The sequence below is a fragment of the Schistocerca cancellata genome, chromosome 12 (genome assembly GCF_023864275.1).
Source record: "Schistocerca cancellata isolate TAMUIC-IGC-003103 chromosome 12, iqSchCanc2.1, whole genome shotgun sequence".
In the NCBI taxonomy this organism is placed as follows: domain Eukaryota; kingdom Metazoa; phylum Arthropoda; class Insecta; order Orthoptera; family Acrididae; genus Schistocerca; species Schistocerca cancellata.
The window spans coordinates 107,170,103-107,195,616 of record NC_064637.1 but is presented as its reverse complement, the minus strand read 5'-3'; the positions used below and the strand labels follow the sequence as shown (position 1 = coordinate 107,195,616).

Genomic DNA, 25,514 nt, shown 5'->3' with positions numbered 1-25,514 from the left:
GAGAAGAAACAATAATTGTTAAGGAATGTATGTATATTATTTCTATAAATAATAAACTCATTTATTAAAATTGAACGTATGTTTGACGGGGAATACTGCAGATGAGGATCCATCTGTCAGCTTTGTACAAGTCATATGAAATCAGGCAATCAGGAGTGGCGTTTAGGCAGCCGTCTTTGTTAAATCTTGAAACTACGCATAAATATAAAAACAATTGATGCCACGCTGCACGGGATTAGCCGAGCGGTCTTAGGCGCTGTAGTCATGGTCTGTGCGGCTGGTCCCAGCGGAGTTTCGGACATTTGTGTGTGTTTGTCCTTAGGATAATTTAGGTTAAGTAGTGTGTAAGCTTAGGGACTGATGACCTTAGCAGTAAAGTCCCATAAGATTTCACACACATTTGAACATTTTTGAATTGATGCCACACTGTCACCACAATCAATGTTTTTAATTTAAAATTTAAAAAAATATTGCTCTGGGAATCACCACCTGACCAGCAGTAACAATTAACTACTGGTTTTACCGGTAATTCCCGACAGTCACGTGACTTGTCCAAAGCCGACGGGTGGTACCGTAATTTGCAGTTGACCCGTTTGATGTGTCCTCTTTTTTTCTTCCATTGTTCTCCTTTTTGAAGCTGTTTGTCCTCCTTTTTAAACACTTGCATCTGGTCACCCTGTGTGTGCAAGGCTTGCCCCCGCCTGGTCTGTACATGGGTTTCTCGCTATCGTCGCCGGACCTCCGTTAGATTGCAGAATGGCACCAAACCTAATCTGGATGTATTTGTAAGAAGTGATGAAGCAATGAAGTACAATGCTTCATTTGCTTTAAAAGACTAAAGATCTGTCTGCCTTTCTATGAAGCAATAAAAGAGGAAGGAAATTATGTCAACGGTAACAAACTTAACAACAATTCATTCATGGTATACAATAAAAACAGAAAGCAGCTGATCTGCTTGCTGATTCGCATCTGCTTGTAGCACTTGAAAAGATTCCCCATTACAACATGATTTTTCAGCAGAATTTCAAAAAATTAGAATCAGTGGGAGACTACTGGTGATTTTTTTGTAGTATTCAGTACTTATCTCTTTTCGAGAAAAGCAGCACATGGTGCACAGACTAAGTTTTCTTTTATTTACCTATTTTTATTTAATATTTTGATTCTATGTATCTTGAAGCTGAGCGAGGCAAAATTTTTCAATCCTTGCTCGATTTCTGCGTCTGTTATAAGAAATAAAAAACCGAAAATCAGTTATTTCAGAAACTGTTGTATTCTACAACAGTTTATTGAAGATAACGTCTTCTACAATACAATAGCTGGTTGTACAATAGATGTAGACGTCCGTCGATCTAGCCGGAGATGTCGTTCCTTTCGGTCGGCTGGTACTTCGATTGGCGGTGCAGTACGGCGGCTTCGGTGATATCTTCTCGGAGACTGTGCTATAGCGGTTGCCATTAGCAGCAGACGAAGACTGGTCTGCCTTCGACCGGCCGGGCCTATATAGTGAGCTGGAGCCAATAGAAACCCGGCGTAGGAATCCGTGGCCGGATGTGTCGCGACGACCTCTGCAAGGAAAGGTTCCTACTAATCGACTCGAATCTCCGGTGTGTTTACCTGATGTCTTCGCCTGTTTGGCTGTTGGTTTGTTTCCCTCATAGCGTGGCTGTTATGCGGTGCTGTCTACCATTTAGGGGAACCCGATGACAGACAGTACAGAAACCATTTATTTTGAGCGATTTTAACAGTCAGATAAAACTGGCGTGGAAAAAATCGATATAACTGCAAATCGATTGTTTCAGCAATAACTACCATCCATAGTTTGAAAGGCTGTCATTCAGTCAGATGAGGCCAAATGTGAACCCACTCGAATCATATAAACAGCGAACTGACACCTAAACTGCTGATGTGGCGTCAAACCATGCTAGGAACCACATTTATTTCTCATACATAAAGTTATTCATTATTACTGGTGCTGCACTGTGACTAGTGCACACTGTAGTTTCGCCACGTAGTAGTACTAGAATGTATTGTGTATCACTGTATCACTTATTGGCGGTCATTTGCAGGTAAGGAGTGCATCGACGTCACACTGGATCGGATCCGCAAGATGGCGGACCAGTGCGCGGCGCTGCAGGGCTTCCTGGTGTTCCACTCGTTCGGGGGCGGGACTGGCTCCGGGTTCGGATCTCTGCTGATGGAGAGGCTCTCTGTGGACTACCCAAAGCGCAGCAAGCTCGCCTTCTCTATCTACCCGGCCCCGCAGGTAGGACTCTGCCTGCACTCTGGTGGCACACTTGTGTACGGTCGAGTCCACACCATTCACTTGCAACAAATACTATGTCAAAAAAAGTCCCCAGATGGTACGCCCAGATTATACGTGTGTAAGAGACACTGTGAGACATAAAGTCCAGAGTGCTTCTAAAGCACCACGCCCAGAATATGCACCTGCAGAATACACCTCTAGATGCACCACTGTCCCTCAGCTGTTGAGGCCAGACTGTGCACCTGCAAGATACACCTAGAGACAGAAACTCCCCAGTGTCAGTACACTGTCAGGCCCATACTATGTGTCCTTAAGTGACCCATTATAAAGTTCCCAGTTTATGTGCAGTATAAACCAGGAGACAAAAAAACCTCCCGTCCCTCAAAAGTCGACCTTGGACAACACGTGCAAGATACACCATGAATCAAATACTCCTCATTGATCCTAGATGGTCAGGCCCATACTAACTGGGTTTAAGTGACACCCCAGATCATGTAAGAAACAGATTCCCCGATCGCTTGGTCTAGCAGGCAACCCTTGTCTGGGAACGGCCACCAGGCGGCAACAGCATCACACCTTTACTTGTGGCACCAACCACTAGATGGCACTCTGTTCTGTGAAATATGTGGCAACATCGTCCGAACGCGTGCAGCTCTCCACCATTTGGTGTCTGTAAAGTACAGCTGTTTCTGACGTACCGCTGGTTGTGGATTGAGTCGTCATGCCGTGGGGCCTGCTAGTATATCAACTGTGGAAGAAGTAGACGGACAAATCCTGAACTAAAAATGTAGTAGAACTGTCTCAAAACTGAAAATTATAAAAAATATGTAGTTTATTCATATTGTATTTAAGTACCAAATAAAGATTCTCCGTTAGGCTGCACAAATAAGTTTCGTTGCCTTTCCTTGATCACTCTACCGCATTTAACTAGAAAGAGGTAATGTCTTAAATCTGAGCAAAACAGTACTGCTTGTGACAATAGTAGATGTGTTGACCGCAAAGTTAATATGTTTTACTCACGATATTTAAAGTTTCACAATGTTTATTTTTTTCGAAGATATAGTTGTTAAGTGCATACCCGAAATTATATTTGTTTACAACTAACAGTGATCATATGCAAAATGTGACGCTTACAGAAATACTTAGAGAGGATGCAAAATCTGTTTCTTAAACTTATTTACAGTTTCAATGTGAAAAATATATTTTCGTTATAACTCACCTAATCCCTATAGATACTCTATGCAAAATAAATAATTACGTCGGTAATGTCAGGATGCGAAACCCACTGCTCAGTGCAATATTTGTCAGTAAATTAACTGATTATATTTCAAGGACGTTGAGAAGATTTTGAAAACTTTCTAGTGTTAACCTGCACGTGGAGATCTTTTTTACCACCATTATCCGTATCAGAAGAGCTGTATAATAAAGAGGAAATAGACAGCATGGAAGGCGAGTGTAAAACCTATGCGACTGCAATACAGTCTGCATTTAAACAGTAACTCGCGAGAAATGTTTGTGTGTTACTTTTCATTTATTTCATTTCGCATATGATTGTGAGAGATATCCCTACAGTGGAAATAAACTTGGTTTGTAGAATTACAGGAGCTAATCTACATTCTTCGGTTGAAAACTCGGGAAAAACCACAGCCGATCATGAGCTATAGTCAGCTGTGTGACGAATGCATTGCGCGCGGTGCTCTAGCCGAACACAAATCAGCGTCATTCACGTCACCGAAGATACAGCGTTGCCAATTCCATGACATGGACAGGTCAATTAGCATTGTAGCGTCGCCTGCGACATCTGTTGATCGACGGGAAAACTATTTTTACGGTTGCCTGTTCCGCTGTAAGGACAGTCAATCTGATTCTTACTTGATCTGGGGTGACACCACGAGATGTGAAAACCTATCTGTGTATAGACGTTAAGCCAGTACTACACATCTGCAAGATACTGTATCAGACCAAAAGTCTCCTGTGACCTACCCAGAAAACAACATGAATATTGTGCTAGGCATGATATCCTGTGAACTATGGATGAAGGGCAATAGGCAGATTCCATATTTCTAGATTTCCGAAAAGCGTTTGCCACAGTGCCCAACTTCAGACTATTTACAAAGGTACGAACATACGGATTAGGTTCCCAGATAATGTGGGTGGCACAAAGACTTCTTAAGTGATAAGATCCAGTACGTTGCCCTCGATGGCGAGTGTTCATCAGGGACAAGGATATCGTCAGGAATGCCTCAGGAAAGTCTGATAGGAGCGCTAATATTTTTATACAGCGTGTTACAAAAAGGTATGGCCAAACTTTCAGGAAACATTCCTCACATACAAAGAAAGAAAATACATTATGTGGACATGTGTCCGGAAACGCTTACTTTCCATGTTAGAGCTCATTTTATTACTTCTCTTCAAATCACGTTAATCATGGAATGGAAACACACAGCAACAGAACGTACCAGCGTGACTTCAAACACTTTGTTACCGGAAATGTTCAAAATGTCCTCCGTTAGCAAGGATACATGCATCCACGCTCCGTCGCATGGAATCCCTGATGCGCTGATGCAGCCCTGGAGAATGGCGTATTGTATCACAACCGTCCACAATACGAGCACGAAGAGTCTCTACATTTGGTACCGGGGTTGCGTACACAAGAGCTTTCAAATGCCCACATAAATGAAAGTCAAGAGGGTTGCGGTCAGGAGAGCGTGGAAGCCACGGTATTGGTCCGCCTCTACCAATCCATCGGTCACCGAATCTGTTGTTGAGAAGAGTTCGAAAACTTCGACTGAAATGTGCAGGAGCTCCATCGTGCATGAACCACATGTTGTGTCGTACTTGTAAAGGCACATGTTCTAGCAGCACAGATAGAGTATCCCGTATGAAATCATGATAACGTGCACCATCGAGCGTAGGTGGAAGAACATAGGGCCCAATCAAGACATCACCAACAATGCCTGCCCAAACGTTCACAGAAAATCTGTCTTGATCACGTGATTGCACAATTGCGTGCGGATTCTCGTCAGCCCACACATATTGATTGTGAAAATGTACAATTTGATCACGTTGGAATGAAGCCTCGTCCGTAAAGAGAACATTTGCACTGAAATGAGGATTGATACATCGTTTGATGAACCATTCGCAGAAGTGTATCCGTGGTGGCCAATCAGCTGCTGATACTGCCTGCACACGCTGTACATGGTACGGAAACAACTGGTTCTCCCGTAGCACTCTCCATACAGTAACGTGGTCAATGTTACCTTGTACAGCAGCAACTTGTGTGACGCTGACGTTAGGGTTATCGTCAACTGCACGAAGAATTGCCTCGTCCATTGCAGGTGTCCTCGTCGTTCTAGGTCATCCCCAATCGCGAGTCATAGGCTGGAATGTTCCGTGCTCCCTAAGACGCCGATCAATTGCTTCGAACGTCTTCCTGTCGGGACACCTTCGTTCTCGAAATCTGTCTCGATACAAACGTACCGCACGACGGCTATTGCCCCGTGCTAATCCATACATCAAATGGGCATCTGCCAACTCCGCATTTGTAAACATTGCACTGACTGCAAAACCACGTTCGTGATGAACACTAACCTGTTGATGCTACGTACTGATGTGCTTGATGCTAGTACTGTAGAGCAATGAGTCGCATGTCAACACAAGCACCGAAGTCAACATTACCTTCCTTCAATTGGGCCAACTGGCGGTGAATCGAGGAAGTACAGTTCATACTGACGAAACTAAAATGATCTCTAACATGGAAATTAAGCGTTTCCGGACACATGTCCACATAACATCTTTTCTTTATTTGTGTGTGAGGAATGTTTCCTGAAAGTTTGGCCGTACCTTTTTGTAACACTCTGTATACATAAATCACAGACAAGGTGAGCAGCAATCTGCACCTGTTTGCTGATGACACTGTGGTGTACAGGAAGGAGTCGAAGTTGAGTCACCGTAGGAGGATACAAGATGACATAGGCAAAATTTCTAGTTGGTTTGATGAGCGACAGATTGCTCTAAATGTTGGAAAATGTAGCTCAATGCAGATGACTAGGAAAAAAAAAAGTCTGTAATGTTCGGATACGGCATTGGTAGTGTTCTACTAGACCCAATCACGTTGTTTAAATATCAGGTCATAACTTTGCAAACCCATATGAAATAGAACGAGCATGTGAGGATTATGGTAGGAAAGGCGAATGATCGAGTTCGGTGCATTGGGAAAATTTAAGGAAAGCGTGGTTCACCTGTAAAGGAGACCACATGTAGGACCCTAGTGCGACCTATTCTTGAGCACTACCCGAGTGTTTGGGATGCGCACCAGGTCTGATTAAAGGAAGACGTCTAAGCAATTCAGTGGCGGACTGCTAGATTTGTTACCGGTAGGTCTACTACACGCAAGTATTATGCAACTCGCACGTTTATGTTTCGGGAACTCCAACAGGAATACATGGACGAAAGGCGACGTTCTTTTCGAGGACCACTATAGAGAAAATTTGAAGCATTTGAACCTGACTGCACAACGATGCTACTACTGCCAATATACAGGGTGATTCAAAAAGAATACCACAACTTTAGGAATTTAAAACTCTGCAACGACAGCAGGCAGAGCTAAGCACTATCTGTCGGCGAATTAAGGGAGCTATAAAGTTTCATTTAGTTGTACATTTGTTCGCTTGAGGCGCTGTTGACTAGGCGTCAGCATCAGTTGATGCTAAGATGGCGACCGCTCAACAGAAAGCTTTTTGTGTTATTGAGTACGGCAGAAGTGAATCGACGACAGTTGTTCAGCATGCATTTCGAACGAAGTATGGTGTTAAACATCCTGATAGGTGGTGTATTAAACGTTGGTATAAACAGTTTACAGAGAATGGGTGTTTGTGCAAAGGGTAAAGTTCTGGACGGCCGAGAACGAGTGATGAAAATGTAGCACGCATCCAGCAAGCATTTGTTCGCAGCCCAGGAATATCGACTCGCAGAGCTAGCAGAGAGCTGCAAATTCCACAATCAACTGTATGGAGAGTCCTACGAAAAAGGTTAGTTATGAAACCTGAACGTCAACTACCCGAGGCGATGGATCGGCCGCCAGGCAGCCCGTGACAGAGCACTTCATCACTGGCCTCCAAGAAGCCCTGATCTTACCCCCTGCGATTTTTTCTTATGGGGGTATGTTAAGGATATGGTGTTTCGGCCACCTCTCCCAGCCACCATTGATGATTTGAAACGAGAAATAACAGCAGCTATCCAAACTGTTACGCCTGATATGCTACAGAGAGTGTGGAACGAGTTGGAGTATCGGGTTGATATTGCTCGAGTGTCTGGAGGGGGCCATATTGAACAACTCTGAACTTGTTTTTGAGTGAAAAGAAACCTTTTTAAATACTCATTTTGTAATGATGTATAACAGAAGGTTATATTGTGTTTCTTTAATTAAATACACATTTTTAAAGTTGTGGTATTCTTTTTGAATCACCCTGTACATTTCACGTAAGGAACATGAAGATAAGATACGTGATATTAGGGCTCGTAAGGTGGCATATGGGCTGAATGGCACAGGAAAGCAAATGAGTAGTAGTGCTACAGGGTAACTTCCACCAAGCACCATATAGTGGTTCGCGCAGTATGTATGTATGTGTGTATGTATTAGACCAATTCTGTGATTGGATTGAAGAGTTCCTAGATAACAGAACGCAGCATGACATTCTCAATGGAGAGAAGTCTTCCGAAGTAAGAGTGATTTCAGGTGTGCCGCAGGGGAGTGTCGTAGGACCGTTGCTATTCACAATATACATAAATGACCCTGTGGATGACATCAGAAGTTCACTGAGGCTTTTTGCGGATGATACTGTGGTATATCGAGAGGTTGTAACAATGGAAAATTGTACTGAAATGCAGGAGGATCTGCAGCGAATTGACGCATGGTGCAGGGAATGGCAATTGAATCTCAATGTAGACAAGTGTAATGTGCTGCGAATACATACAAAGAAAGATCCTTTATCATTTTGCTACAATATAGCTGGTCAGCAACTGGAAGCAGTTAATTCCATAAATTATCTAGGAGTACGCATTAGGAGTGATTTAAAATGGAATGATCATATAAAGTTAATTGTTGGTAAAGCAGATGCCAGACTGAGATTCATTGGAAGAAGCCTAAGGAAATGCAATCTGAAAACAGAGGAAGTAGGTTACAGTACGCTTGTTTGCCCACTGCTTGAATACTGCTCAGCAGTGTGGGATCCGTGCGAGATAGGGTTGATAGAGGAGATAGAGAAGATCCAACGGAGAGCAGCGCGCTTCATTACAGGATCATTTAGTAATCGCGACAGCGTTACGGAGATAATAGATACGCTCCAGTGGAAGAGTCTGCAGGAGAGACGCTCAGTAGCTCGGTACGGGCTTTTGTTGAAGTTTCGAGAACATACCTTCACCGAGGAGTCATGCAGTATATTGCTCCCTCCTACGTATATCTCGCGAAGAGACCATGAGGATAAAATCAGAGAGATTAGAGCCCACACAGAGGCATACCGACAATCCTTCTTTCCACGAACAATACGAGACTGGAATAGAAGGGAGAACCGATAGAGGTACTCGAGGTACCCTCCGCCACACAACGTCAGGTGGCTTGCGGAGTATGGATGTAGATGTAGATGTACTCCACAACCCACCATTCTGCGTATGGCGGAGGGTATCTTGTACCATAGTCAGACATTCCCTTTTTGTACCACTCGTAATAGGAATGAGGAGAAACGACTGCCCCTATGCATGTGTAGGAGCCCTGAATTCTCTTGTCATCGCAAACCTCGTGAGAGATGCATGTTGGTGACAGCAGGACCATTTTGCAGTCAGCGGCAAATCAAACAGCATGCCTCTGAACTGCTTCGATATCTTCCTTTTACGCGGCATGATGGAGATCCCAAACACTCAAGCAATGCTCAAGAATGCGTCGTACAAGTGTTGTGTTTAGGACCTTCTTTACCGATCAACTCCATTTTCCAAGAATTCTCCAAATAAACCGAAGTCTACATTTCGCCTTCCCTGCAACTGACCTTACTTACTCACCCTTTCCTATTCCATTTGCAGTTTTCAGCTTCAGAAGAATGTCTGCTGATACCCCCCCCCCCCCCCCCCCCTCAATACGAACACAGAATTCTCTGATTTTACCTTCTCAGATATTATGCAAGATGTATCAGGTAGCTATAATTAAAGTGGAGCTGCTCGTGGAAGTCCATTGTGGACTGTAATTACCATATGGCAGTTGAACATGGTAGATACACTATGTGATCAAAAGTATCCGGACACCTGGCTGAAAATGACTACGTTCATGGCGCCCTCCATCAGTAATGCTGGAATTTAATATGGTGTTGGCCCACCCTTAGACTTGATGGCATCTTCTACTCTCGCAGGCATTCGTTCAATCAAGTGCTGGAAGGTTTCTTTGGGAATGGCAGACCATTCTTCACGGAGTGCTACACTAAGGAGAGGTTATCGATATCGGTCCATGAGGCCTGGCACCAAGTCCGCATTCCAAAACATCCCAAAGGATTCCGGTCAGGACTCTGTGGAAGCAAGTCCATTGCAGGGATGTTATTGTCGTATAATCAGTCCGCCACAGGCTGTGCATTATGAACAGCTGCTCGATTGTATAGAAAGATGCAATCGCTATCCCCGAATTGCTCCTCAACAGTGGGAATCAAGAAGGTGGTTAAAACATCAATGTTGGCCTGTGCTGTGATACTGCCACGCAAAACCACAAGGGGTGCAAGCCCCCTCCATGAAAAACACGACCACGCCATAACACCACTGTCTCTGAATTTTACTGTTGGCACTACACACCCAGGCAGATGACGTTCACCGGGCATTCGCCGTACCCACACCCTGCCATCGGATTGCCACATTGTGTACCATGATTCGTCACCCTACACAATGTTTATCAACTGCTCAACCGTCCAATATTTACACACCTTGCACCAAGCAAGGCATCGTTTGGTATTTATCAGCATGATGAGTAGCTTATGAGCAGCTGCTCGACCATGAAATCCAAGTTTTCTCACCTCCAGCCTAACTGTCATGGTACTTACATTGGAGCCTGACGCAGTTTGGAATTCCTGTATGATGGTCTGGACAGATGTCTGCCTATTATAGATTATGACCCTATTCAGCCTGCACAGCTAGCCATCGGGTCTAATGTAGTGCTTCCTGAGTGGGAAGGCGTGCCAGTCCCCAGCACAAATCCTCCCGGTGGATCAGTGTCAAAGTCCAGTGTGCTGGCCAGCCTGTTGATGGTTTTTAAGGCGGTTTTCCATCAGCCTCGGCGAATGCAGGCTGGTTCCCCTTACTCTGCCTCAGTTACGCTATGACAACGATTGCTGCATAAACACTGTTTCCACATACATGTACACCATAATTACTCTACTACAGAAACATTGGGGTTACACTCGTCTGGAATGAGACGTTTCCAGGGGAGGGGGGGGGGGGGGGGGGGGGGAAGGGGGTGTCCACTGGGGGCCTGAACCACACAATAACCCTGGGTTCGGTGTGGGGCAGCGGTGTGGTAGGAGGGCTGCTGTATCCTGATGTGGGATTCTGTACCACTGAGGGCTATGGTGGGGACAAAGCCTCTCCATCGTTTCTAGGTCCCCAGTTCAATACATACACACACGCATACATACATATATACATACATACATGACCCTCTTCAACTGTCAGTGATCTCTGTCAGTCAACAGACAAGACCGGCCTGTATGCTTTTGTGCTGTACGTGTACCTTCACGTTTCCACTTCACTAACGCATCAGAAACAGTGGACCTCAGGATGTTTAGAAGTGTGGAAATCTCACATACAGATGTATGGCACAAGTGACACCAACTCACCTGGCCATGTTCAAACTCCATGAGTTCCACGAAGTGCCCCATTCTGCTCTCGCTGATATGGAGTACCCGGCAGCAGGTGGCAGAACAATGCACCTAATATGAAAAACGTATTTTTTTGGGTATGTCCGGATGCTTTTGATCACATAGTGTATACTAAAGCGCTAGTTTGGGACTTAATGCGGGAAAAAAAGTTAGTTCCAAGTTTTGGCCAGCAGGTGCAACTCTGTCACTGTACAGCATTTTGTCAATGTCTCTAGTGCTCATATTGAACAAATTGTGTAAGTGGCAATTAGTAATAAAATCAACATTGACCTTTTCTGCACACATACCACTCTTAATCCATTACTTATGGAAATATTTCTGTACATCTTTCTTGCATTCGCAGTGCTAGATTTGCACCTGGTGGCCAAAATTGGAAATAATATTTTTTAAAGCGTAAACTGGTTCCACATTACAGTGACACATTAGAATATCTACCAAATTTTGCTGCCATACAATAATTATAGCCCATACTGGACCTATGTGAGAAGCTGCAATTTAACTATAACCACCAGGTATATTGGAGGCAGCCGTGTCTTGGTTTGGAATTCACAGATGAAGTGTTTCTGTCTGGTGACCTCGGCAAGGTTTAAAATGGAAGAGGCCTCATATGCTGACAGGGTTATCCGTAAGTGCATCTGGGGTTTTGGAAGATGACCACATGGAAACGAGACATACAAAAAACAGTCACATATCAGTATCAGTGGATAGAGCTTCTCCCCAAGTTTTAACTCACATTACATGCATACCATATGGGCACCATTTGTGATGTGGTAAATGTCAGTATGAGCAGAAGAGTATGAGTGAGTAATTCATGGAAGTTGTTAAGACAGCAGCTTGCCTTGAAAAACTGTTCAGTGTGTTTGCCTATCTGTAGTCCAGAACTAAATACAGATCGGATGATCCGTCAACTCGTTCTGACCCTCTAATGATGTGCTCTGCAAATATACAATGGTATGTATTATGAATCAAAACCGGAGAGATGCTGTAGCCAGTCAGTTGTGTTTTTTCTGTGTATGTCTCACAATTTTCATGCAGTCACTTTCTGAAACACTTAGAAGTACTCATGAACAACCTTGTATTATTGACAGATGCCAAGTAACTGGCAAAAGCCTACTTACAGAGTTTGAAAAACTGTATGACTCTCTTGTGGACCACAAAGATAAGACCAGATCAATTACAACATGCACAGAGGTGCTTAAGCAGTCATTCATACAATGCTTCATAATTGAAACCAATGAGGAGAACCCTACCATGTTTCAAGGATTGCAAATAACCATCTTACTAAATGTTTGGACATTCGCATCAGTTGTTGATGTGCTGGGGATAATCAGTGCATTCATCTTCTAGTTCCTCTTGGAAACAGTTGAATCACATGAAAACATTAGTTTTATTCTTGAAAGATTAGTCAAAAGCAGCTTTTAGCATCATCAATGAGCTGCTGCACTTTATTCTGCTCTTAAAGAAAAACTATGTCTGTGTTTTCCAAAAGTCAAAAATTCTGGAACATAGCAAAATACCTCTAACTTATTTATCATCCACCATAGCCACAAATGTCATAATATATCAGAAACTATAATATCAAAATGACATTTACCATCAACAAAATTAAACGGCTCCACGTATTTTTTGGTCAAACCTGGTTTAGACCCCTAATATTTTTACAGCATTTGCTTCAACCTTTCAGATTACTAATTAGCACAGCAACTGTATGTGCAGACTTTTATATGTGGCTTTGTTACTAAACTCTGCTTCATTCCTGTCTCCTGTGTCAATTAGATGTTGTATATGTTTTGCAGAAGTAATTTTGCTTGCTCACAAGTGTACCACCAAGAGCTTCCAGCCATGTACAGATAGAACCATCATTCAGCTACTGTATATTATTATTATTATAATTATAATTATTATTATTATTCTGGATTGTGCTATAATAGATCATCTGAGCTCAACAGTTAAAGAGTATTACTGAGATATAGCCCAGGCAATGATGTGGATAATACAATGGAGTGATGTTTATGTAGTGCTGCAACTACAGATAATAATAACAGAGCTAGACTTCAGGAGCCTTATGTATTAAATTCAACTTTTTACTCTTATATTCAGATTTGGTTTTGAAATAAAAGCTTCAGGGAAGTGTTTGTACTAACTGATCTTTTCCAGAAATATTCTAGGTTCTTATTTTGTACCTGTAACTCACGACATCTTTAAGTCCTTCAATACATCTTAGGTACAAATGTTTCTCAGATATCATGCTTCCCTGGCATCACATCTCCATCAGTAGAACAGTTTATTCAGGGGTGATACTCACAGCTGTGAGCGTGTAGGATACTACCTATGCAAACACCCTGTTGACTTCTAATCCATTACCTCACACATTGTGCATATGACCAAATACATTCTCCCATAATTACAGTCATAACCACTTGCAAAACATTCAATATTCCAGTTTGTCCATGGGTCACCCGGAATAATCGTTCCCAGCTATCTAAATATTTTAAAATCCTCATCTACTCAGATATACTGATTATATGTCTTTAGGTCTTAGACTCAGGGCCACATTATGCTGCCCTCATTTATTTAAAACATTCACTTCAGTCTTTTCACATATGATGATCTCCATCTAAACATTGCTCCCATTTATGTAGTTTGTCCATGGATCATTTACAGCAGATGTACCTTTCCATCCAAGTATCCTAAAACCCTCATCTTCAATACTTCAGATTTATTGATGAGATCTTTTTAGTCTGGTCCCAAGAAGAATATAGCATCTTTTATTCCTCCAAAACATCAAAACCTTCTCTCCAAAGTTTTTCTCTCAGTCCTCTTTCTCTCAACAATCCACTTTCCCAGATATTGACATTTATTTTTCATGTCATTCACATATCCCAAGCTATTTATGAATCACCCAGAATTATCACTCCCAGTCACTCAAACACCCTGAAACTTTGTTCTGGTTAGGGTTTATTGAGAACATCTGTATGTTCTGTATGCAAGTCCAAGATAGACTGTACTCATTCCTCCATAACTTCATTCATTCATTCATTCATTTATTCATTCATTCAATCCTCTTGCTCTGTAGGTTCCATCAAGAAGGAGAGCCTACGGAGATGTCAAATGAGTCAAAGTGACGTTTTCTTATGTTTCTGTTTCATCCTCCACATCCCAACATTCCACTTGCACAGATGTTGTCCATTATCTGTGATAGCATATACACCTACTTATGGATCACCTTTAATAATCATTCACAGCCACCCAAAAACACTAAAGCACTGTCTTATTGAGATTTCTTGATCTATTGAAAGCTAACCAGCCACCAAAAATATTGTCCGAGGGTCACTCCAAAAGAAATGCACACTTTTTTTTTAATCCATCTTTTATTCAACATGTTTGAAAGTTTTACAGTGTGTAGATACATCCTTTAGGAACAATATTTTCATTTCTCCACATGATTTCCATCCCTCTCAACTGCCTTACGCCATCTGGGAACCAGCGCCTGTATACCCACACAGTAAAATTCTGGACCAACCTGTTGGAGCCACTATTTGGTAGTGTGCACAAGGGAGTCATCATCTTCAAACCTTGTTCCATGGAAAGAGTCTTTCAATTTCCCAAAGAGATGATAGTCACATGGAGCCAGGTCACGACTGTAAGGCGGGTGTTTCAGTGTTGTCCATCCGAGTTTTGTGAGTGCTTCCATGCTTTTTTGACTGACATGTGGCCGTGCATTGTCATGCAACAGCAAAACGTCCTGCTTTTGCTGATGTGGTCGAACACGACTCAGTCGAGCTTGAAGTTTCTTCAGCGTCATCACATATGCATCAGAATTTATGGTGATTCCACTTGGCATGATGTCCACAAGCAAGAATCCTTCGGAAACAAAAAACACCGTAGCCATAACTTTTCCAGCAGAAGGTGTGGTTTTGATCCTTCCCCCCCCCCCCCCCCCCCCCCTTGGGTGAATTTGCATGATGCCACTCCATTGATTGCCTCTTCATCTCTGGTGAAAAATGATGGAGCCATGTTTCATCACCTGTCACAATTATTTCAAGAAATTTATCTCCACCATTCTCATACTGTTCCAAAAGTTTGCTGCGTACTGTTTTTCTTGTCAACATCCTGGGAACCCACCTGGCACAAACTTTTTTAACGCCAACAGTTTCAGTATTCTGCAAACACTTCCTTCCCCTATCATGATGTAGTGTGACAATTTGTTCACTGTGATGCGTCCGTCAGCAGTCACCAATTCGTTAACTCTCTGCAAATTGTCTGGAGTGTGTGCAGTACGAGGCCTGCCACTGCGAGGACAATCCTCAATATTGCCGTGCCCACTTTCATCATGTAACCTGCTTGCCCACTGACTAACTGTACTGCAATCAGCAGCAGCATCTTCCTACACCTTTTTCAACCTCTTGTGGATGTTTCCCACTGTCTCGTTTTCACAGCACAGGAATTCTATGACAGCATTTTGCTTTGACGTACGTCAAGTGTAGCAGCCATCTTGAAGACATGCTGTGATGGCGCCACTCACGGGAACAGGTTGAACTATAGTTTGAAAACAAGCAGGCAGGATGTATCTACACACTGTAAGTCTTTCACATGTGCAGAATGAAAACTGTATTTTTACAAAAATAATGTGCATTTCTTTTGGAGTGACCCTCGTACATCATATCAAATCATGAGGCAAACGTTGAATGTCAAAATGTTGCAAATTGTTTCTCTATCACAAATAAATTCAAACAGCTCTTCTGGCTTCAGCTTTTTTGCTACTCCCTGTCCTCCATCTCCCACTGGTGAAGTATTAATAGGAAGACTACCAGATCCTAAGCCTTCCTAAAAGGAGATCTTCCATGTCTTTTTAACATTCATCTTGTTACACCTTTCGTTATGTGGTGCCAGGAATTGAGAGCCTTCACCACTTTACTGTCAAATGTTTCATTTCATGATTCTACTTGAGGCAATGGTCAGTGACAGATGATTTACTTGTCTACCTCATTTGACAATGTAAGTAATATTCATCACTGCTTTCGTGAAATATTATAACATTCTGTACCACATATGCCATGCTCCATTGGCATGTAATGTGAACCTTGTAAAACGTAATACCACTTTCAGTTTGTGAACAGTTCGAGATGTTGAAATGAAGTTTTCAGCAAATTATAGTAGATAGGACACATAATTTTGTTGCACGAGTAATGTTTGGAAGTCCTTTAACAGAGATATTGAACTAAATTTGATTTTTTTTAAATGGCACAATCTACTTCTTTTGCAACATTCAAAAACTCTTGAAAAGATAAGTACAATGCTGTAACACTTGTTTATGTTGACAATGAAACTATTTGAAGAAGCTTCCAAGAAATGCAAAAAAACTGAAAGGCAAGATAGTAAATATCAGCTATTGGAGTGTAAACATCACCAGGTGGGACTCTGGTGCCATGTCCCATCATTATTTGTTGCAGGAAGGTAGACTTACACAACTAGAATGAAACATTTCCTCTTGAGCCTACTGTTTATGAAGTAGATACATGATCACTGATGACTATTGTAAATGAAACTAAACAGTATCAATGTACTAACTTCTAAAGTATCACAAGGGGCTTATAAAAGCTATTTCAAATTTATACATATGTTTAAGTGAATGTCTTTTGTGGACACAAGTCAACAGTCAAAAGGCTTGATACAATAGCAGACCATGCCGCAAAAGCCCCACTCGTGGCAGTTTGTACTGCATATCTTCAACTGTTCACTAAACAGAATGGCTGTTAGTCATTATGCACCTCGCCCTGTATACTTGATGTTGTCTTCAGCATCACCAAGCAGACCTATTACTCTCTGTTAACATAGGTGAGAAGCCCATGTCACATTGCCTGTGTGTGTGTAATAGGTCCAAGATATGCTGCATAAAACTGAATTCATCAAAATGGCGGCTCAGTTAAAACTATATTATCTGTCACAGCAAGAAAATCAGAGCCTCGTTAGTATGAGGGTCATTCAATACATAATGTTTCACAATTTTCTTCTCAGAACATTCTCATTCTTAAGAGTTAGGATTTGGTGACAATATGTCAACATTTCTTTGTACATAGTCTCCAACTCTCCATCACATTCTAGGGCCTTTTGCCAGCAGTATGTAAGAGCACATATTCTCTGTTGGGAAAAGGTATTGTTCTGTATTAGTAGCTATGTTTTCACTGCAGGAATTATACTCTCATCATCTTCAGAGGTTCCTGTAGGGAATCCTTAAGTGACCCAAAAAGATAGAATTCCAAAGGCACCAGTCTGGTATGTAGGGTCTGTGACTCAGTGATTACCAACCAAATTTGGTGACAGATTCCCAGTTTTATGACTTTTGTGTATGCATGCATTATTGTGCTGGAACAAAATTTCTTTTTGATTATTGTCAAATGGAACACATAGGAAACAGTTCTTGACTTTGTCCATAGTTCTCTCATATGCCTCAGAATTAATGGTCAAGACTTTTGGCAAAGCATTCATGAGAATGACACCATCACTGTCCCAAAACACTGTCATCAAGACTTTGCCAGCAGAGGTTGCAGTCTTGAATTTGTCCCTTTTTTTGGTGATTGTGGGTTGTGCCGCTCCAATAACTACCTTTTTGTTTTGAACTCAACAGGATGCACCCATGTTTCATCACTAACAATAATCAGTGAGTGAAAAGTCTTTCCATTAGCCTCAAGCTGCTACAGCAGTTCAGATTAAGTGATTTTTTTCGAATCTTCTTATCTGTTCTGACCATTCCTGGAACCCATCTTAACCATTTCTTTGAATATGCAAGACTCTGACATACACACACACACACTTTCAATTCACAGTAATAACTGGAGGGCCAAATGATCTACACAAATAATGGCATCCATGCAATTTGTATTGTCAGATGTAGTGTGTGTGACAGGACATCCCAAATGTGGCTGACTGTGGAAGTCAATTTCTGTGCTTCCTGATGCTCTAACTCACTTTAACCACTGTCCAACAGTACTGCTATCAACTGTGTCATTCCCATACACTGCACACAAACATTTATGTATGATCACCAGAATTCAATCACTGCACAATCCTTTTCATGGGTATCTTGCATTGACGTCATTTTAATTTTTCACTGTGTCTCTGCCATCTGTTGAAATTATCCAAAACTTCACACATGTGTAGAAGAAATGAAGTTGAATCACCTGAAAGTGTGTTTTCCTCTCTATATTAATGGCTGTAAAAAAAAAAGGCATGAGTTATAGAATGACCCTTGTGTTAATCATTCAGTGAAAACAATAATTCAGTCTAACAAATATATTTCTGTTATTTTGCTCAAAGGAGGTTAAAAAATGGCAAAGTTTAACTGAATTACAAAAGCTGCTTATTTTGGAAAGCAATTTCGTCAATGAAAGTCATGCAGTCAAAGACACCTTTCACATGATCTTACTGTAGCACAATGTTCAGTAGGAAAATACCAGAAAAATCAAAAATAGTTGAGACAATCGTCAAATTTTGTGGTCACTGCTAATACAAAAGCAATAACTTATGAAATATACTTATATTTCTATTGCTTCTACTTAGTCTTCAGTGGCACTGTGTCTTGCTGTAATGTATGTACACATCAAAATTTTATTCTTATAAATATGACTGTGCTATTTAAAAAAAAAAAAAAAAAAAAAAAAAAAAAAAGCTTAAACAAATAAAATTAAAATTTTAAAAGCAAAAACTATTCAGTAGCAATTTATAACTAAATACTTCAATCAGTTTTCACAACTCATTATCTTAGAGCATTAATATTGCCTCAACTAGTATGAATTGCTTATTCATGCCAGTTTCATAGCTCATTTGAAATGCATTGCATTTAATTAAAACATATGTAGTTTCAGCATGTACATGTCTCACAGTAGCTGTTGAATTCACTATGATGGTTGTATCTGTAGAAATCAAGTATGTTGTATATGTAATTCCTTATCTGTGGGCTTGCCATGGCAGATTGACAAGGTGAAGCTTCCTGCTTATGTCCAGTAGAAAGCCTCATATGTAACCAGCAAAGGACTAAGTACTGTCATGTAAAATACAAAAGGTAATACACAGAACTAAATTACATGTAACTGCTTCTGCTGTAATTTTTAAAAATTAAAAATAAGTTAATCAGATAACTTGAATAATTATAACAACATTATCATTAAAAGGGTAGATCACTTTTGGCCATATGGAGGAGACTTTGAGTCTGTGCCTGTATGGCACAACAAAAAGTGTGCTAGCTATCCTTTTCATAATGTTGTTGTTATTCCATCTTGAGTAAGTATAGTCATGCTACTTTCAAACAAGTCATAAAATTACAGTTTTACCACTGTGCATGTGAACAAATAAACCATGTTGTCTTTAGAAGTATGTGATACTGATTTGTGATGTTGTAGTCAGTTATAAAAGGAATATCAAAGTCTGCATGTACTCATACTGAGATTTATTTCAATGATTGACACTTATATTAGTGAACTTTTATCAGCTTTTCCTTTAACTAACATTAAAGGTGTGTACACAGAAAATGTTGACTACAGTGAATCTGCTGAGAGTGTCATAAAGTTATTATATGCAGGGAAAGAGACAAAAATATGTCTAGATTGTTTTGGAAGAGAGATGAAATATACTGATGGCTTCAGTCTTGGAAGACTCATCAGGACAGGACCACATGATAATTGACAGCAGAATAAAAAAGAGATAGTATTTAAAAATGGGAGATATCAAAAATAACAGCTATAAGACCAAAGTGTCAGAAACAGGAAAAAAATAACTGAGGAAATTAGGTATCAGAAATTCAGAAAGTTAGAAGTGTGAAATGAAATAACTAAGACACTGTGAATGCAAAAACTTATGCAAAAGACAGGAATAGTCAAAGAAAGCCTTAAGATAAAGACATTTATCTGATGAAATAGATTAGAAAGAGGGAAAGGATCAAATGGAAATGAAGTCCATCACCCATATGAGGCAGTTGTGAAAATCAGGATAATGGGGAGCACTAAAATAATGTACAGTGATTGATGGCTAATTTAAAATATGTGCAGGGATTGTGAAAGAATGGTTAAAATATTTGTTAAATGTGACAAAACAGTATTGTAGTGGAGAGAAAGTGTGAGCACTTTCTACTATACTCCTAGATATTATCAACTTTTGTACTTTTCGGGAAATTATTCCATGATTCCCTTGGTAGTACAGATATCATTCACAATGTCAAGTGATTCAGGTACAGAACTTCTATTCACATGGCAGGGTCCAAAATTTGTAAATGCAAGATATAATGATACATACTGTGGCCACTAGCATAAAAACATCCAAGTATTATAATATATGGGACCCTCACTCATTGCTGAGTAGTAATATAAACATCACTTCAGAAAAGGAAAACAGCAATCACCAAAATGTACAACACAAAACACAGAGTAATGCCACGTACCTCAGACTGCTATAAAGGTAATGCTAATTAATTTAGAGAGATACTTCAGTTGTACTAATATTTATTTAAACCATAGCCAGTTTTGAGTTTTTGAAATCCCATCTTCAGGTGTATGAAATTCTAGTATATGGTAATACATAACATGTGATAGAGCCAGTCATTGCAAGTGTTCCAATCATTGCATCTTGGCAGAAACTGTCTGCCACTGGACAGCCACATGGTAGGAATGACATCCACTACTAACAGTGGCAAATAGTTTCTGCCAACAAGCAATGATTGGAATTCTTGCAATGACTGGCCTGACCGTATGTTATGTATAACCAAATACTATAATTTCATACACCTAAAGATAGGATTTTAAAATCTCAGAACTGGTCATGGATTAGATAGATATTAGTACAATTTAAGTGAATCTCTCTAAAATGATTATTATGTCCCTTAGTTGCAGAAGTCCTATGTACCAAATCTTGGGTAAACATTGTGCAATGAGTTACCATTAGGCACAGCTCAGCCCAAAACAAAAATAACCAATGGCATTTCACAGCATTCAGGTTAGGTTACATGACTGCCCTTGCTTGCTTTTATGTAGACACCATATTGGATTTCATCATTTTTATTGTTTCTGTATTATAAATTGATGTTATGAAAGTATGTCATATATTTGAAGGTTTATGACATAGGCCACACTTGGTATGATTTGTTACAATTAAACGTCAGTTTACAACATATCAGCAGTAAAAAGGCTCTAGGAGGTCCTAAGCTAACTGGTACTAATGCAGAGAGTTGCATGTGAATGAATAGCTTTGTCTAGTGGTTAGAGACACATGATTATGGTATTTCAGGATTGCAGGAAGTAGGTTTGTGACCCACTACATGCCTTTTTTTCTTTTTGTATTCATGTAACAGAAGTATGTTCTACAGTATTTGATTCAATGTTATTTATACACAAAAACGTGCTCTCTGGAGTAGTTTTCTTTGATTTTGTGACTTAACTCATACAGTATTTTAAAAGAGAGAGAGAGAGAGAGAGAGAGAGAGAGAGAGAGAGAGAGAGAGAGAGAGAGAGATGAAACTCCCACATGTGAAATGACCAGCAATAATATTTGTATTCTAGCTTGTTACAAATACTTTTCCGTTTATACTGAATATACTGCAATTTATGAGGGTGGATAGGCAGGAAGCTAGACAGAGAGCAGAGAGTGCTGTGAGTGAAATGAACAGCAGTAGTATTTATAGTCTTAGCTTGTCATAAATATTTAACTGTGATAAAATTGTTAACAACACTTTTGTAAATTCAGTGGTAAAGAGGCAGAGTGAGTGATAATGAACTTTGTTCAGACTAGAGAATGGACATTGAGGTTATGGTCTCCAACAGTGATTTGTACCATAATTTCCATACATCCCTTTTCACATATCACTAAATGTCCATTTAAGGACAAGACATATACTTAATTGTAGCAAGCAACACTATTTTCCAAGACAACTATTTAGTACAGTGACTGCTACAAATTAAAAAAATATATGAATAAAGTGTGAAGCAGAAATCATATTGAAAACATTGAGCAAGTTTCATTGCTCTCTCTTTTTCCGCAAAAATAACTGCAGTGATAAAATACACTATTCTATGAATCATTTGCTCACAAACTATTTCCACAATGTTTCATGTGTAAACATCCTGCTTTCATAACATCTGCTACAGCATTCACAGAACACCAAAGATGAAAATGTCCGTGCCCGGCTGTACACAGGCTATTCTGAAACAAAGCAATTCTATTGTCTGTCACTACCCTGTAATGTTATTGGTTATTCTTGTTCAGGAGTGACTGTCCTCAGCAATAAGTGTGCTATGTGGTTGCAGTCACTATTGGAAAAGTGCAACATAATGTCATCGTGCTGGTTTTCCACTGCATTCAGTGATACCGTACACAAGGGGCATATTGGCCAATTATTTTACCAGTAAATCTGTTCATACCACTTTTTATCACTGTTAATGTTCAACTAACACTGACACAAAAACGAACCCAAGATAGAACCAAACAGTACTGTTTGGTGAACAAAGGCAAGGCAAGTTCGGTGAACAAAGAATAGAATGGGAATTACTGTTTTTAACAGTAAGTAATGTGAGTGAATAGAACAAATTTGTTTCCAGAGAAGAAAAATTAACATATCACCCACATTTTCAGTGCAATACATATACAAAAGTAAAAGTGGGTAAGAAAGTTAATGAAATGCCATTATTTTGCAATGAGCCACCAGAGACCAAAAGTCACCTTATGCCAAAATATTCAACAAATATCTCTGAGCAACCTCCAAAATTTTATTGATGCAGTTCAGGTTCTTTCTGTGTTGTACAGGGTGGCTGTAATTAAACTTTTGCTGATTGTGGGCTCCCCCGTGAAAGGTGAGTGATCATAGGACAATAAAACTTTGAGGATGCATTTATAAGGATGTTTGGAAGAGAAATAACAAATACACCACCAGCAGAAAAATTCTTCTATCAGAGCACAAAAAACGCAAATAGGCTCTTGTTCAAAATACTTTGACTAAAAAGTGGGGCACCCGTTTCATCATTCTACTTACCTCATCATCTTCAAAAATTTTCCCAAAACTTTCAGCATGTGCACATATTCACATTCTTTTTAATTTCCAGCTTACCTCCCACTCTCACAAGCTCCTCCAACTGTAACACCAGTCCATCATTGTCAGTTGCTCATACCCATCCAGTCCCACTTGCCCATTCTCACTCCCTAACTCAGCCTAACTCATTGTCAGTATCTCTTTGTGTCTCACTAACTGTTACTATCTTCTGTCTCACAGTGATAGTCTCCTTCATTCTGTCCTGTTACTGCCTCCACTCAATGTCACTGCTCTCTCTTGCTGCTGCTATCTCATTCCCCCTCATTCATTTCTTCCAACTGGTGCTGTCTCTTCTCTTCTCTTCTTCTTCTTCTTCTCCTCTCTCTCTCTCTCTCTCTCTCTCTCTCTCTCTCTCTCTCTCTCTCTCTCTCTCTCTCTCTCTCTCTCTCATTGTCATACACTCTCTCATTATCACTGCCTCTCATACACTTCCACTTTCACCGTCTCTTTACTCCTCTTCCACTAGCATTCTTATCCTAGCACTGCTCCACTATCAACTATGTTCCATTTCCACTGTGTCATCCCTCTCTTTCTCTCACACTGCCATATCTCCTTCACTCTTTCTATAACACAACTACTGCCTACTGTCTTCCAGTATTTATTAATTTTCTGTCTCAATCCCACTTCCACTGTCTTCTTCTCTCTCAGCATGTTCACATGCCAAAATTTTTGGGAAAATTTTTAAACGTACTGAGGAAGATAGAATGAGGCATCTGGTATCCCACTTCTCAGTCAGAACCTTTTAAGTAAACATGAGCAAATTAGCCTTGTTTTGGGCTCTGATATGAGCATTTTTCCACTGGTTCCCTTCTTTTCCCTGCCACAGCAGGGCATAACTTGTATGAAAAGATTTTTATGGGTCAGTGAAGTTTTGATACTTTACTTATGTGGAACTTAAATAATGCAAAAATTTTACACCTCAGACTGGATTTTCTGTGCATAAAAATTTTGCATGCGCTTCAGCACTACAACATGGGGTTCCCAGAACCCTTCTGATGATAATGGAGACAATTTACAGCATATTTCTCTGTGGTATGTCACTTCATAAACTACACATTTGCCTCACACCAGATTTTACATGCAACATGTACAAGTAGGGTAACTTTGAACCTCTGTATCTCAGCAATGGATAAAGACATAAAAAAAATTTTCAAGGTTGTTTGATACTGATACCTTAGAAATATTTTGTAAAAAATTCAGCCTTTTGCTGTGCTCAGCCATCTTGGAATCTATGGCTCAGTTTTGGTACGAAAAATGGAAAAAACCTCTTTAAGGGGTTTTTAAGGAACTACCTATGTGCTAATGGTGCCTACATAAGCCACTTAAGGCTCACTGTAGATCTCATTAAATGCAAAATGAACCAACCAATTTGCTCCATTTGCCTGACCAGGAGGAAATATGCAATGTTCATACCTTAATATTGTGCTGTAGAACAGTGACACTAAAATGATCATTCTGTTGAGTATACAAATGGTCCCTTTCCCAAGGGCTATTCCAACACTTGATCCTACCTTTCCATCGGTAATAGAACCTGAGGTATAAGCCCTGGAAGAATCTCATTTTTATGGTTGGTGTTTCGGAACATATTAGGTACCACATTCTGTCTCATGTGTACAGCTTGAAAGAAACATATTTTAATTTCCATATAAGAGAGCTCAAATCTGATGATTCTGGTGGTTATGCAATTTGGGACAATTGGCCAATGATTTGGTTTTCTCCAAATGTGTTTCGGAGCAACTGAGTGACCTCATGACCAACATGAGGTGGAACTCCATCATGCATCAAAACAGGTGACTCCAAAGCATCACCCTCCAATAGAGCAGGGATCATATGTTGGTGATGTGGATCACAATAACATTTGCTGTGTGTACTTTGTCCTTGGGGCCCAAGGTCCTCAAAGAAAAATGGACCTATCATGAACTGTGCCATGAAGCCACGCCACACAGTGTCAAGTTTTTGATGCAGGAGAACTCTATGAATGTCTATTGACAGTGAAGATCCTCAAGTGCAACAACTGTCAACTGTGAGTGTTCACCACCCCATTGAGCATAAACTGTGCTTCATCACTCCACAAAGTGTTCCATACTTCAACCCTTGCAAAAAATGTTGAGAGCAAAGTCTACCCCAAGTTCTGTACCATGTGGCAAATGTTGGCAAGTAATGTGAAGTTTTGTGATTGTTCACAGCAATTTTCAAATGGTCAGCAGAATGTTCAGCTGTCTTGACACAGTTTGTGCATTGCTTGAAGACTGCACATTGCATCTAGAATTATCAA

At 40.4% G+C, this 25,514-nt stretch overlaps 1 protein-coding gene across 1 annotated transcript in view; it reads left to right on the top strand.

The window, feature by feature from the left end:
- The window catches only part of LOC126109680 (tubulin alpha-3 chain-like), a 243,877-nt gene that overhangs the window by 163,889 nt on the left and 54,474 nt on the right, over positions 1-25,514 (top strand). Inside the window, exon 4 of the mRNA XM_049914731.1 lies at positions 2,067-2,263. Coding sequence (XP_049770688.1) covers positions 2,067-2,263 — 197 coding nt within the window. The remainder of the gene's footprint in view (positions 1-2,066; positions 2,264-25,514) is intronic.